The sequence below is a fragment of the Lolium rigidum genome, chromosome 2 (assembly GCF_022539505.1).
Source record: "Lolium rigidum isolate FL_2022 chromosome 2, APGP_CSIRO_Lrig_0.1, whole genome shotgun sequence".
Lineage (NCBI taxonomy): Eukaryota > Viridiplantae > Streptophyta > Magnoliopsida > Poales > Poaceae > Lolium > Lolium rigidum.
In genome coordinates, this window is record NC_061509.1 from 156,937,640 (window position 1) to 156,953,685 (window position 16,046).

Sequence of the window (16,046 nt, forward strand, 5' to 3'; positions counted from 1 at the left end):
GGCCCATAAGACAATTGTACAAGTGGAAAAGTGCTAATTTTTTGACAAAGCGTTCTTCACAATTCTCGGTGTCATCGCAAAGATGGAGAGATACATTTTTTACACGAAGGAAAAAAATCGAGCCTATGACGGGGAACAAGTACCCAGCCATAGCCTCGGGGGCTACTACCATCGGGAGCGCTGGTCGCGCACCCGATGACAAATATAGTATGACATACAAAAAGATATCTCTACTATATAAAAAGGAAGAACTGGTTCTGTTTCCTCCGGTCTGAGGTTTCGTCCTCCATATTTTTTATATGACCAGTTTGCCCTCCCACTACACAATCAAACAATTAATCACCGCGCCATTAAAAAGGAAAGTAAAGGAAATTAGAAAGAAATCACCGGACCATCAGAATCGAAAACCATAGAAAGGAAACTCCACATCATCTCCCGATTCCAGCGCCACCATCCTCTCCCCTCCCGGCCTCCCCCGTCACCACTCTCGATCGAAGAATGCTCCACCTCGATCTCGACGCATCGGTAGTCTGTCCATCGTCCTTGCCGCCGCCCGACCTCTGCTGGCCCGCAAAGATGGCTTCACGCCGGCGCGCGTCCTGTGTTGGGAGAAATCCCAAGGGAATCATCGATGGTCAGAGCTTACCAAGGCTTCCTGCCTCGATCTGCCCCACGGCCCTTTCATAGGCTTCAATCTGCCCCACACTATCAACAAGCCAACACCAGTAAAGTACAGTACAACCTCTTCCTGGAGGAATCGATCAATCCCTCTTCTTCCTGGGATAAAGTAGCGTCCAACGGATCCATCCGTAAATCCCCAAGCTTGCAAAGGAAAGAGACCCTCACCCAGTTGCGAGCGGACGCGCTTGTCGTTCCTTCCGGCGAGGCGAGACGTCAAGCAGGTGTTTTTTTTTGTACGAATTGCCGCTTAAGTAATTTTATGCCCAGTGTAGTATCTTTTAGGGCCAGAACCACATGGATAATTAGAATAGTTGTTTATTGCTTGTTGTTTGCCTAAAATCAGTAGTTTGGAACTATAATCGGCGGTTGGATATTTTATATTTCAATTTAATTCTAATTGGTCAAACTGAAGTTAAATTACTCCCTCCATTCACGAAAAAACAATTTGGATCTCGGGCACTGGTGCTCCTGCCTCCTGGTGTCAAATAATCACCCAAAAAAATTCCACACATACTAATATATTTTTGTTGGACCGGTAAATTTGCATAGAGTAATCTAAAATAATACGACTTGTGATAAATAAGAACTTTGACCATGTTTTTATAATTTTGGAGCTTCAGAGGTATGAGCTTTTGTAATCCACTGTTACAGCTTCAAATCTTTTAGGGAGTTTTTTTATATGTGCTGAGATTTTGTTCTCGAAAAGTGTTGAGATTTCATATATTTAGCACCTATGAATATTTGATGTGTTATGATGTATTAGATCTAGCTTTTAGATGAAAGCTGTTGTGAAAGTTACATTTTCTCTATATTATGCTTATATTCGATGATTTGCGTGTTAAAAAAATCCGCTTGGGTTTTGGCTTGCCCAGGCTTCAATTATTTTCTAGGTCCGCCACTGCAAACAAGAGTAGCTCCCCGCGCGGTGGGATCCTCCCTGCCATGATTGGATCAGCCTCTCCACTGGACATGCTGGCCTCGCGCACAACGCCATCGTCATGCGCACCTCCTGCAGGTAGCTGCTCCGACAGAAGGTCCATGATGCTGCGGCCAGGGAGAACATGCTCCTCAGAGAGGAGAAGGTCCCTCACGAAGTTCCACCACTGTCAGAACAACCACCTTGAGGCCTTGTGCTGCCGAAGAAGCCAGCGGGTACCATCCTCCAGTTCTCTCACGCCGTCGAGCATGAGTGCTAGGTTAAGCAAGGTGAGTTTTCCATGGAGATCACCACGGGCAAGGTTTTTTTTTTGTTTCTGCAGGCTCATCGTTTGGTTCAAGGAAAATAACTTTAACTCGCGATTTTTGTTGATGCAGGTGCATGCATCTTTTTGCAGCTCAAGGTTTTACTACGTTGCGGCATTTACTTCTTAAATCCAGGTACCTCAATCTATGATGATGCATGAAAACGCACTTGGGGATCATAATAGATCACCAAGTAAAGAAAAGCAAGTGAAATACATCCTTATATCCAGCTTGGTCAATTTAAATTTGAGAAGACAAGGGAGGTTTTGGTTGAACTTTTGTGCTACTGGTGCTCTCCTCAAATACTAGCAAGTCAACGCTTGCACATATTTCAAGTTCTAGCTATTGTTGATAGTTTACATCACATGTAATCTTGATGCTATTTAGTCTTAGCTGTACATACGCAAACCATACTATTTATTTTCCACAGTCATAAATTCTGAATGAATGAAACAATACACACAGGAAGAAGAAATGCTTGATGTTACCATCTCAATACTGAATATGTCATTTTTTTGTTTTGTTTGATGTCTACAGGAAACACCATTACTCTTTACTCTGGCAGTGATTAATCTAAGTGATATTACTTTTCCTGTAAGTTCTTCCTCTATATTTCCTTTTGATGCTTCCATGTATATTTTCAATTCCTCCATAACTAAAAGATCATAGCTCGGATTTTAGTGCTTTCATCTGTTACTTATATTTTCTCACTCAATTAATTGACTTTATAGTTGCTTACGTTGTCTCGCTCTTTGTATTTGCATACTGGTTTGAATCTGTTTTGCCTTGTCTAGGTAGTTTTCAGTATTAGGTTCAAAGGCATGAGCAATTTCTCCATTAATTTTTCTTGCACTTATTAAAGCCAGTTACTAATCCCATCTGCTAATAAAACTTCCGACCATGAGTACATTCTTTCATATTTTTTTCCATTTTAAAAAAAATAGAGGCATGGTATTAGGGACTTACCGTTAGATAGCTAAATATATGCAGGTTTCAACCTCAGCTCCATCCAGCATCTGACATCAAGAGGTGTCTTTTGAAAGCCATTACCCCTATAGGTACCTTTTTGTTGTAACGTTTCTTTCCTTTTTTCTTCAGTTTGACTACCATTCCACTAATTTTTCTCTGTCCATAGGTTATCATCTGAAGCTGGCTGGGAACATCCAGTTTGAGCCGATACAGGTTACACTTCAGGCCATATATTTCACTTCCTATGTGTATTCTACTAACAATAGTGTTTTGATGTTTGACATTTTCTTTCTACCAAATACAGACAAGCTTATAAATTAGTGTTTGCCATTATCCTTTTTGCTTCTGGACTGAAACTTCCTGATGAATACTAAGTTACTAACCCTCACCTCACTTCTTTCCTACACGGCTGTGAATTTCTTTGCAGATGTGCTGATAAGATTTTCACTATATACCACTGTCCTTATTAGAATTTCTTCTTCTCTGATCACCTCTTTTCATGTAATTAACTTATACAGTACTTAAATTCCTAGGATTTTGGAAAAATACATTGAGTCTACGTGGTGGTGGAGGTGAAGGCGGTGGTTCTGGTTGACTTTGCCTGCCCGTCGCCGCCTGGTCTGAGTGGCACTACTACTGTGCTATGCAAGCATCTCAGGTGTGCCTACATCCCTCAGTTTTCCATTGATGCCTGCCTTAATGTCTACGTTCCTCAAAGTAGATTTATGGAGACGCATGTGTTTTTCCTGAGAAAAAGGTCAGTCTACACTGACATTTATGTTTTGGTCAAACTGCTGTAATTTCTGTTCAAAGAGCATCAGTATATTACAGAACCTAAGTATGTGTGACAATATGGTCAGTCCATGTATTGACGTTGGGACTATTTTTTCCACTAGCCAACTAATTTAGTGTCTGCTAAGAAAAACTAGAACTACCTGAATTTCTATGAAATCCCATTGAGTGTGACTTGCGGAGCTATAACTAGACTTGTTTATAGATGTTTACAGTATGCCCGCCACTTTCAAATGCTTGAAATTTTGAGATACCTTCGTATTTTTTGTCTGGACATCTTTGAGCTCATTCTGCGCATAGCATATGCATGTGTGCTGGATACGAAGGTATCCTTCCTCTGTCAGCGATACTTGGAGTTTCATCCGGGAGCATACCCATGTCAGACTGTGTAGCCTATACTGGAAACAAGCCACATGCTACACGTATGGACTATGGGGAGGTTTCAAAAGAATAGTTGGCAGACTGTGTAGTCTATACTGGAAGCAAGCCACATGCTACACGTATAAGTTGAAACTAGCGTTTGAACTAGCTCAGTAACTAATGAAACAAATCTATGGAGTTTTCTGGCTGATAGTATCCGTCCATAATAGCATGAAAAGGAAAAAGGTTACATGCGTTTTTTTCTAGACATGTATATTTTTTTGTGTTCTAAAATGGCTACTAAGAAGGGCTTCTTCAAGATGATACGTAGAAAGCCAAAAGAAAATTTGAATATGGTGCAACTTGCAAGTCACCAGTTTTAAGAGAAGCATGTTATTTCAGCACATACACTTTAGATGTGGATTTTTTTAATGCTATTTGGATTGACCACATGAGTTGAATTGGCTTTGTTGTAATACTGCAGTGCAATATAATTATATTTGAGGCCATTTAATGGATTGAACAATGTTGTGAAATCGCAAGATGAGCAACAAGATTGGACTCAAAAGGACGCAGTAGTGCCAACAGTTGTTGAACTGACGGTCCCAAATTACGTGTTGCGAAAGCACATAAGGCCTCTTCCTATTTTCTCGATTTCTGCTCGGATTTTTTGGCTGCATGACCAAGCGGACCTATACTTCCCAACGAAAATGTTTCCTTAACATACATATTAGCTTATTCATCTTGGTGCAAAGATGTTAAAACTTTAAAATATCATCCATGAGTTTAGACTTAGAAAGATTACTATTGCAAGCAGAACGCAACATGACTCAGTTATCAGTAGATTTCCTTTGAGCAATTTCATTTTAGTTCATAGTATTAGTCGTGCAATTTCAAAAGACCAGCATGTCGTGCTATACACGAATTCATCGATTTATGTTCCGTTTTTGTTTCTCTTTTTTTCAACGTTCTTCCATTCTTGTGGCAGGTCGTGGCTCTTTATTCTACAAGTTGGATCGTGGGAGTTAAGAAGACATGAAGGTGAATTGTGAAGGTCAAGTCATCTGAGAAATCAACAATCCCTAAGAACCCCTAAGAACCTGATTGTAGCTTTCAAGTTGAACCTCAAGGAGGAAAGAAGACACATGTGCTAGGGACACCTGCCTTGGGTAGGAAATTCACTCGATGTGTCAAATGGTAGCATCACCTGCCTTGGGCAGAAAATTTAGTGATATCATCTATGTGTTCTCTAATATTTTGTTAAAAAAATTCTTAAAGAGTTACATGATTACATTGATGTGTTCATTGATGCTCTGAACATGTATTATACCTTCACTATCAGTTATTTACCAGTTTGCATTGTAGATCACCTTCCAGTGTTTGCATCATCTTTCATGTTCTATGATTTTTGCGTTTTTACATCTTTGCATTTGGCTAAATTACCATATACCTGCTAGCATTAATCACAGATGGGAGTGCATTTTGAAAGTAAAGATTGAGGGATCCATTGCTCAAAAGTTAACAATATATAATTTATGAATTATGTGGCATGGTATTTGACAATAGTAGATACTCAAACTCTCAAACAATGGTATTATCATGTTGTAGTATATTATGATATCCTTGATTTGTTTTGAATTTTCGTAGTGAGTTGTGAATTATATATGTGCTTTGAGAAATAAAATTTAAGAACCCGTAGCAACGCACGGGCATTTGTACTAGTAGTATAAAAAGAAATTTTTGGAGCCTATGACTGGGAACAAGTACTCAGTCATAGCCTCGAGGGCTACTTCCATCGGGAGCGCTGGTCGCGCACCCGATGAAGATAAAAATATAGTCAAATTTCGTTATATAGATGATCTCATCATCATCTCACTACCATCGGGAGCATCCCGAATAAAAATATTAAGTCGATAAAATGGGTCATTCCATCAGTCGAACAAAGGCCCTGAGCGCGTCCTCCGCGATAAAACTTGGGATGCTATATTTCGTAAAGAATCATAAAGTTAAGACCTTAGGATCCGTCCTAAGGCGTGGAAATCGTACCAGAATACGCTCTGCCATTATTTTCCGCATCCATGATGTGAAGAAAAATCCTAGTGGACGCGTTAGGTAAAGAAACTTTCTTTCGGGTGCAATATCCCAGAAGAATATGAATACATTTATTGGATTTCAATGCTCGATAAGTCCTAAAGCGGCCCAACTTTGAATTCTGCCAGTATCCCGAATTTGACTTCAGGGAATCAAGTTTGAAGTAGGTACCGATGATTTTCCCAGAAGAAATTAACTGATTCCCAATCCGTCAGAAGCATCAGCGTCGTTTACCAATAATCCTTGAGAAATATAAAATATATTATTTTTAAAGTTTATGCAGCATAAGAAATAAAGTTGCAATTGAAGAAACATCGATGCAGTCGAAGAAATAAGGAGATAGTCGAAGAATTTGAGATTATACTCGACTCTGCAAGTAGAGTAAAATCTTGGGGGCTACTGACATGGGTATGCCCAATGGGCTATCGTGTATTAGTATACCTGTATAAGCTAGATGGGCTTTATGGGCCTCAAATAAGAAAATAGTAGTCCACACGAGGAATATGTAATTACTTCGGCCTGTAAAAGGAACTGCCTCTATGTAATTGTAAAACGACCAGGACTCGACCTAGCCTCCTTTATAAGGGCAGGCCGAGGCCCTGGCGAGATCATCAAATCATTGTTAAACCCTAGCTACTTTTACTTTCGTTCTACCTAACGCCTTTGTTCGCCTGAAACCTTCGAGTTCTTTTTTCCCTCTATTCCACGAAACCCTAAGTCTACAATACGTAGGCATTGGCAAGTCGATACCTTGTCAATCGCTTTCTCCCTCTTTTTGGTGCCTTGATGCCAAAGGGGGAGAGAGGTCTATGTAGGACTCGATTTGCATTGCATTGCATCATTTCTTCTTCCGTTTGCCACTCATTTGCTTTTGGCTTGTTAAGTTGAACCATATTATTTGCCTGTCATTGTATTATGGAGACTATGTCATCTACTACCATGGTGATTATGAGTGTAAGACTATTATTATAATTCCCGGGTCATTCATGGTTGATGATGGATTATCTATGGTTATATGGGTTATTCATGGTTATATGGATTATCAATTGTTGATGATGATTTGACACATTATTTCAACCGGCCATTCACATATTCAAGACTATGGTAAGATATTGGTAAGACAATCTATGCTCCATCCCTACAATGCACTATATATGTGGAACTATGATGTACATATTGTACATGAGGGAAAATGCTTATTGTTCATGACTATCTTATATGCTTGTCACTATATTCACCTTTGTGCAACTCTTCTTAATACTATCATCTTGGTGCACTAGGTGTTGGTTTATAAAATATAGGGGGAGTGTTGATCCTAGTGTGGGCCCTTTTGCAACAAAATGCAAACTGGTTATATTGTGCTCACATCTAGGGGGAGCCCGTCTATATTTTGTAAGCTCGTAGATCACATCATATACATCCTTTATATGAAAACATTGCAAATCCGTGTGTTGTCATCAAACACCAAAAAGGGGGAGATTGAAAGAATATTTGGATCTCCTAATGTGTTTTAATGTTTGATAACAACACTATGGAAGCAAACCATGCTTAATTAACCAATATGTGATTATGCAATATACAAGGATGTATATAAAATTTGTGAGGTACACCATATATCATGATAATACACGTCAAGGAATGCCCCATATTTCTGTTGCAATGTTTCTAACAATGTAGGTCGAAAGAAAGCAAAGGCAAAAAGCAAAGGAAACTAGTCAAGACAGTTCAGACCGGACTGGTCTGGGCTGACTCCGGGCAAAAGTCTGGCCCTTGCAGTAACCTGCTTGTCGAGGAGGAAGTTCAGGCTGGACTCGTCCGGGCTGCCCGGACTGGTCCGGGCTGACTCCGGGCAGTTGTCTGGACCTTGCAGTAACCTGAGCATCGAAGCAAAGTCACCCAGACAATGCCCCAGACTCGTCCGGGCATAGCCGGACAGTCTGGGGTGAAAAGTTGGTAGGATGTTCAGTGCAGAAAACGGTCACATTTATGAGGGCCATAAATACCCCCTTCTTCCCTAATGGAAGCTTGCTTGTTTGACTTCAAAAGAACACCATTTCCAAGATCTTAAAAGCTCCAGATCTCCTCCCTCACCCACCCAAAGATCTTTGGGGAATCGAAGGAGGAGTCACCGATCTACATCTTCACCGAGCCGGAACTTCATTTCCCCCTCTATTTCTTGAGGGCCGCTTAGCCTAGGGTTTCTTTGTGCAAACCCTAGGTGGATTCGTTTACCATTGTTGTAACTAACTCTTTGTGGCTTTGTGGATACTTGGGAGCCTCCAATTAGGTTGTGGAGCTTGGCCCCAAGCTTTGTGTAAAGGCTCCTTCGACCGCCTCAAGGTCGTCGCTTAGTGGAAGAAGTGACCTAGGCCTTTGTAGCTAGGGTCACCGGAGAAGAAGGTGAGCCTTCGTGGCATTGGTTGTTCTTGTGTGAACAACCACACCTCTCCAACGTAGACGTACCTCTTTGCAAAGGGAGGGAACTACGGGAATCAAATCATCATCCCCGTGTGCTCTCCGATTGGTTACCTCTTCCCTATTCTTGCCTTTACTTGTGTATCATGTATCCATGCCATGCTTAGTATCTAGTTGACATTTCTAGTAAATTCACCCGAGTAGCATATCTAGAGAATTTACTTTGTGTTAAAATTAAATCGAAAAAGAACTAAAAATTGGGTAGCACCTATTCACCCCCCCTCTAGGTTCCCATACGATCCTTTCAAGAGTGCCATTAGAAAGAAACTTCTGACGAAAAACCCATTTACTGGAGATTATGTTGGCACCAGCGGGTCGAGGACCAAGGCGCCAGGTGTCATTTTGGAGAAGAGCTGAAAATTCGTCTCGCATAGCAGCAATCCAATTTGGGTCGAGAAGGGCAGTTTTGTAGGTTTTGGAAATGGGAGAGAGTGAAGTAGAGGTGGTGGCATGAAGATTGAGACGCTGTTTGGGAAGGCGAATACCTGTTTTGGCACGAGTGCGCATGGTGTGATCATTTGTGGGAGGTTGAATAAGGACGGTCTGAGGTGGTATGGGTGGACATGGTGGTGTGACGGCGTCGGGCGCAACAGAAGAGACAGACCCCGGATTGGATGGAGGGGGAGTTGGAGGTGGAGTAGGCGCAGGTGGAGGGGAAGTCAGAGGTGGAGGAGGCGTAGGTGGAGGGGGGTTGCCGGGGCAGGGTTAGCAGCAGAAGCCGCTGCCGGGGCAGGGGGAGGAGGGTTCGGTTGGGATGTGGGGGAAGTGTACTGGTGAGGGAATTTGGTTGTTTTGGTGGGATGGGGTTTCGGTTGTGGGGTGAGGGTATCGTGGTTAGGGGAGGGGGAACAAGATGAAAAGGCAAAAATATGCTCAGAAAAAGTGACATGCCGAGAAATATGAACACGACCGGAAACAAGATAAAATCAATGATAGCCTTTGTGTTCGTCGGAGTAGCTAAGAAAAACACATGGCAGCGAGCGAGGAGAAAGTTTGTCGGGTGAGGTGGAGTAAGTGTTTAAAAAACAAAGGCAGCCGAAGACGCGAAGCTCGGAATAATTTGGGTGGCAAAGAAACAAGGAGTGGTACGGTGTGGAGTTGGGGTTGGATTTAGTGGGACGAATGTTGAGAAGATAAGTGGCGGTGCGGAGAGCTTCAACCCAGAATTTTGGTGGCATGGATGCGTGAATTAGGAGTGTACGAAATATGTTGTTGAGAGAGCGGAGAGAGCGTTCAGCTTTGCCGTTTTGAGGTGAAGTATATGGACAGGAGAATCGAAGGAGTATGTCGTGTTGAAGAAAGAAGTGACGATTTTTAAAGTTGTCAAATTCTTTGCCATTATCACACTGAATAAATTTAATGGGAAGAAAGAAGTGGGCGGCTACATATCGTTGGACGTTAACAAAAATGGTGTGAACGTCGGATTTGTTACGTAGGGGAAAGGTCCAAACAAAGTGAGTAAAATCATCTAGAACGATGAGATAATATTTGAAACCTGATATGCTAGAATGAGGAGATGTCCATAAATCATAATGCAACAACTCAAAAGGAAAACTGCTAACATAGGTGGAAGTATTATGACTATCTCGATTACATGTTTGCCTTGCTGACACGAAGAATAGATGGAAGTATTATGACTATCTTGATTACAATTTATTGAAAATTCACTAAGCATGGATGATAATATAGCGGTGTGTGGGTGGCCGAGGCGGTGATTCCAGAGGTCGACGGAGGCGGTCATGGAGGTAGGTAGATCGGTGGTTGGGGCGCCATGAAGAGTGTAGAGATCACCGGAGCTATTGAAGCGGACGATCTCAACTTTAGTCTGGTAGTCCTTCACAGATAAACCAAACGGGTCAAATTCCATAGAAACAAGATTATCACGTGTGAATTGATGGACAAAGATTAAATTTTTGATTAGTGCAGGTGCAACAAGAACATCACGAAGATGAAGTTGTTTTGTGGGTGCGGAAATAGAGGTGTGGCCGGTGCAGTAGATGGGTATAGAGGAACCGTTTCCAAGAACTATGGAAGAAAAAGGAGTGGTAGAAAAAAATGACAGCATATTACTAGATGCAGACATGTGACTTGAAGCCCCGGAGTCGAAGATCCTGTCTATACCTGAGTTCCCTTGGGTAGCGAAGTTGTTCATGGCCTGCAGAAACGCAGACTGGTCCCATCTCGGTGATGGTGCAGAAGTCGAGGCCGAGGGTGGAGGCGGTGCAGAGGCAGTTAGTGTAGGCGCCACGAGCACGGAGGGGTGCTGATAGTGCATGTACGAGGGATGCTGATAGTGCATGTAGGGAATCCCCCCGTCGTAGTAGGCCGGAGTAGCGTGATAGGCGTTTGGCGGTGCGCGCAAGCCACGAAATCCAGGAGCGCTAGTATGAGGACGAACGCCAGGCTCCCAGGTGCCAGTGTATGCAGGAGGGGCACCGATCGGAGAGGGGGCCGCCCAGGGCATGGACCAAGCCTGAACCATGCCGGTCCACGGATCACGAGGAGGACGCCAAACAGGAGCCAGGGGAGGTGCTGCAGGGGCCGGTGCAGGCGTTGGTGCTAGTGGTGGAGCCGATCGAGCTGGTGATGGCCGAGTTGCTGGACGAGGTGACCAGTACATCGGGTTCTTCCCTTTGTAGTTGGGACTGGGGCGCTATCCTGGAGGGGCTGTCCGGCAGAGGAAGGGAACGACACGGGAGGGCCTGCCGGGGCAGAATTGGGGCCGTGGTGACCGGGTGGGTTGGGTAGGAGCGGAGGCCTGGTGGAGGCGGCGAAGACGTTAGGACGCGCCTCCCTGCGCGTGAGATCGTCGTCGGCGTTCTGTAGCAGGGACCGGATCTCCGTGAAGGTGGGACGAGGAAGCATGAAGGGGATCACGGTCGCCTAAGTTTTGAACCGGTCGCTGAGTCCTTGAAGAAGGATGTTGATGAGTTGACGGTCCGGTATGGGGTCGCCGAGCTAGCGGAGCTCGTCAGCCAGGGTTTGGATGCGCTGGCAGTAGACGCTGAGAGAGGAGGCCCCCTGCGGAGTGTTGCGGATCTCGGAGTGGAGGTTGTTGATCCGTGCATCGGTGTTGTCCTGGAAGAGCTGTCGCAGCGACGCCCATAGGGCTGCAACGGTGGCGGCCTCAAAGAAGACGAGATTGAAGATCTCGGTGGACACGCGAGTGTAAATCCACTGGATGATGGAGAGGTCGTCCGCGACCCAGCGAGGATTGTTGGGGCGAGGAGTGGCGTTGGCGCCGACGTGATAGCGGAGGTTGCAGCGTCTGAGGTGTGCCTCAAAGAGATGGCGCCAATGGTAGTAGTTGTGTTGGGCTAGGTCTAGGTTAATTGGGATGAAGGGGGTGACATCGGCTATGGTGTGTGTGTAGTTAAGAGTAGGAGCCATGCCGGTAGGGGAGGGAGAGGCTATAGCGGCGGCGGCCTTGGCGGCGGCGCGTTGCTCGAAGTAACCGGGTGGGGGCGGCGGTGGTTTTTGCGGCGGCACCATAGGTCTAGGATCTTTAATCTGATACCATGTAGAATTGTATTATGTCTCACAATTGATACAAAAGTGTTTGGGGTACAAGTGGTATAAATAGGAGGCCAACCCTAAAACCCTAACTTACGTTACAAGTTGATCAAACCAAATATATGATCTAACAATCTGTATCCCAAATAAAAAACTGCACTAGCACGATGCTCAGGCTAAACGAATGGTCTACAAAACGGGCTCATTTATGCTCGTGAGCAGAAATACCCATCTCCATTAGTTGTTGTAATTTATGTTCGGATATACTCAAAATGTGAGAAACAAAAGTAATTTTTACCAAAAAAAAGTATGATTTATTTTTATTTTATAGACACTGGCTAAAATTTGATAAAACGGTACGCCTCCGATATTTATTTATTTTGTGCATGTGCACAAATGTTAAGTATCTTTAATATTTCGTTGACACAACAATATATTCTAATAAATATCTTAAGAGTGATTTCGAGTGTACCTTCAATGCAATCTAATTTACGGAACCTTGTAGAGGATAAAGTGAATTGTATTAGGATAGGCATTTTTGCTCCCAGGCTCATCTGCACCTGTTTTAATAAAAAAAATCAAAACAAATAATAAATAATGTCAAAAAAATCTGATTTTTTTGGAGAATGAACATGAACATGTGTTCTAATATAACTCTAAAATTCTTCGAAAAAAGATACATTTAGTGGTCTTTGTAAAAAAGACAAATCTGAGTGTTGTAAACCACAAATCTAAATTGTCTAAACAACACAAAAATTTGTTATTCGTGCATAGAACACCAAACATGTCATTTCTTTACCACAATGCTTCTTCGTTGAAAAAAAATTCAGAATATTTTGACTTTGTTTGCTATTTTTTTAATTTTTTTATTGGGGCAGGTGCAGATGAGCCTGAGTTTAGATTTGAATTTTCGTAGCTTGACTCTCTATAGATATTTTCATGAACAAGTATTTGTCACAGGTCACGGTGTGTTCAGTAGATGTCTGATCCTCTCCTGCGTCAGCATAATATCCATCGGCATAATACACACAACTTTTACACAAACAACCAACGGTTAGCAACAGCAAAGCCCAGAGAACAAAAAAAAGCGGCTCAAAACAACTAAAAAGGGGCCAAATGCTAACGCCCCGGCCGAAACAACATACAATCAATACCAAACACAAATCTTAACGCATAAAAAAATCTAACGACCCACAATAATGTGACTTATTTCCCTTGATTCTTGCTATTGGATTGATACACAATAAATAAGCTTCTATTTTTTTTTTCTCAGAGACGTGTCTATTCCATTTGTTGTGGATTCATACGTTTTCTAAACGAAGTGGGATGATTTATTTTGGTCGATTTAGGCCTGAGATTGCTCTGATGTTTGATGATTAAAATGGAAACCATCACCAACTCTAATATAATAGTAAAGATTTCGTAACTTATTTCTCTTGATTCTTGCTATATATGGGATTGATACACCATAAATAAACTTCTATTTTTCTAAGTGACGTGTCTATTCCATTAATTGTGGATTGATACGTACTAAATTGTGGATTGATACATAATAAATTAGTTTCTATGTTTGATGTTGAAAGTGCAAACAATCAGTAACTCAAATATAATAGTAAAGATTTAATAAAATTAATGTCATCAAAATCATGAATAATTGGGTTTCAAAAATCAAGAATGTTAACCGTATCAATTTTGGAAATATTGTATTGTAGCGATGCATACGACCATCCATGTGACTCCGGAATTTGTGGGACTAGACGTGATCCTCGCAGGTAGTAGTTGTATTTAGGAAGCTAATAAAGAAATTAACTACACCTGGTCCCCACGCTCCCATGCGGCTAATCCAAGGCCGCAAAGAATCCCTATCTTACGCCAACGGAGGAGTTTGAGAAAACAATAGTTATCCGTGGCCAAAAATAAAAGAGCAAGATATCTTTGATTGCCGTCAATACTTCTACAGTATTTTACAATAAACTCCGATCTGGGACATAAATTGGCCCAGATATCTTTGATTGCCGTCATAATGCTGCCTCTTTTCTTACCATAATCATGTACATCAAGCCTATTTAAGCGCAAGCTCTGAACGTCTACCAAATCACCCGTCGGGGAGGAGTACGAATATGGCTCCGGTGATTTCTCTTCTTCTTCTTGTGTTGTTCTGTTGTCGGGGAGCAAACGGCCGTCAGCAGAACACAACAGCCGTGAGCTTGCTCGCTCCAGATGAGGAAGTCAGCTGCGTGAGTTTACTTGCCAACTTTTGGACCTTTTGATGATAACCTTAATATTGCTTTATATTATATCTATAATAATGTTTCCTAGAGGTGGTTGAAATCCTGTGTATTTCGTATGGAAGGACCAAGTATATATATATATGATTTTTTGGAGGATTTAAATTTTAGCATGATCTTCCCGTTGATATAGAAAAAAGTCGTTTACCCTGCATACAAAATTTCTGATCGAGTTCTGTAGGGCATACACGAATAACAGTTTGTTGTGTTCTTTTGGTTAATCTGGTTTTATTATCCCCGTTTAATTATGTAGGAGCAGTAGGATTGTTCTCTCGACTGAAGAAAGAGATATATGATGGCATGCCTTTTAACTGTTTTCTGTTTGTTGCGCAGTATGCCGTATATAATTCATACACCAGGGGTAGTAATCATTACGGGGTGATTGCAACAATGGACGTCTACGGCTTTTCTATAACCCAGGATCAAGACAGCGGGGCTGCGATCTGGGTCGGTAATCCTGGCGATGGTGCGCCAACCTCAGGGAACTTCATTCTCGTCGGGTGGCATGTAAGCGATCTCTTGTTCCCGAATTCTCCACCCCTTCTTGAATCATTGTGTTGCCGCATATTTGGCTTATTTTGTGTCCGTGCTTCCCAAATGCAGGTGAAACCGCGGCTCTACGGCGACTCGAACACGCACTTGTTTGTCTATTGGACGGTATGTATAACCGACGACGCATGATTGCGCACCTCAATCAGTTAATTAACATGCAATCTAAAACATGCCCAGAAGGACGGATTCCAGAAGACTGGTTGTTACAACACGGTATGCATTGGTTTCCAACCGGAGGCAGCCGCATCTATCTCTGCTGGTGACATTATCACACCAAGCAAGAGCATCACAATCAAAGTTTTTCAGGTATATATATATATAGAGAGAGGCTGGGAGCCCCGGCCCATTTATCTAAAAATATATATATAGAGAGAGATATAGAAGTCAACAGTTTATGTGTGTGTATATTTATTTCACTAGATGGGTTATGTACATGATTAAAAATTCTATATAAAGTAATTGATATATAATACAATCAACTTTGGTGGTCATGGCAGAATAAAGATACTGGAGATTGGTGGGTGTACTGCGGATCCAATGGCTCTGCTACTGCAGTTGGGCATTTCCCCAAGTGGTTATTTACTGGTCTGGCAAATTCTACTGCTGATTTTTCTTTTGGTGGCTACGTGAGTAATGAAAAAACAGCAAAGACGCCTCCAATGGGCAGCGGAAGCTCTCAGCCAGGACAGGCCGCGTCATTCAGCGGCCTTCAGTACGTTCTCCAGGATGGCACTGTGTCACCAATCACCGGAGATTTAGTTAGTCGTACCGATAAGAAAAGTTGTTATCCCGTCACGTCTATTGTGGACGGCAAGTTCTACTATGGCGGTCCGGGTGGCTGCACTGTTTAATCGCTGTGAGCTAATAGTGTTCAGTTTCAGAATATATATCATGTAGCAGTGCTAAGAATAATAAAAGTTATATGGCACTCCCTGTTCCAAATTAATATATTTGAGCACTCTTCTATGTGATAATGTTCAAAAAAATCGGCCGATTAGACGTTTAATCCCCCGTTTAATCTGTACTCGGGGTGCGACCGTGTCGAATAGGTCGAATCAGAAGCTTTAATCGCTTGGACGGTTT

General features: G+C 42.5%; 1 protein-coding gene and 1 long non-coding RNA gene across 4 annotated transcripts; both read left to right on the forward strand.

Annotated features, from left to right (window-relative positions):
• The first annotated feature begins 1,647 nt into the window (after window positions 1-1,647).
• On the forward strand, window positions 1,648-5,401 carry LOC124687535. Of its 2 annotated transcripts, none has more exons than XR_006998239.1 (7): window positions 1,648-1,887; window positions 1,996-2,058; window positions 2,461-2,517; window positions 2,914-2,981; window positions 3,059-3,105; window positions 3,426-3,550; window positions 5,033-5,401. It is a non-coding gene; the product is annotated as an uncharacterized LOC124687535 (long non-coding RNA). The 2 variants fall into 2 exon arrangements; XR_006998240.1 differs by lacking the exon at window positions 1,648-1,887 and adding an exon at window positions 1,897-1,919.
• Window positions 5,402-14,237: 8,836 nt separating this feature from the next.
• LOC124687536 lies at window positions 14,238-15,830 on the forward strand. 2 transcript variants are annotated; one of them, XM_047221310.1, is made up of 5 exons: window positions 14,238-14,360; window positions 14,745-14,918; window positions 15,015-15,068; window positions 15,141-15,269; window positions 15,461-15,830. In XM_047221310.1, exons 1-5 carry the CDS (start codon window positions 14,244-14,246, stop codon window positions 15,812-15,814), a joined length of 828 nt encoding a protein of 275 aa, XP_047077266.1. In that variant the 5' UTR covers window positions 14,238-14,243; the 3' UTR covers window positions 15,815-15,830. The 2 variants fall into 2 exon arrangements, with proteins under 2 accessions (XP_047077266.1, XP_047077267.1); XM_047221311.1 differs by having other exon boundaries at window positions 15,144-15,269.
• Window positions 15,831-16,046: the final 216 nt, after the last annotated feature.

Bases quoted from the DNA above. Each gene is read 5' to 3' on its own strand.
- LOC124687536 (XM_047221310.1), top strand. From the start codon at position 14,244: ATGGCTCCGGTGATTTCTCTTCTTCTTCTTGTGTTGTTCTGTTGTCGG. The intron at 14,919-15,014 runs GTAAGCGATCTC...TCCCAAATGCAG, and splicing joins TCATTCTCGTCGGGTGGCAT to GTGAAACCGCGGCTCTACGG. The intron at 15,270-15,460 runs GTATATATATAT...TGGTCATGGCAG, and splicing joins TCACAATCAAAGTTTTTCAG to AATAAAGATACTGGAGATTG.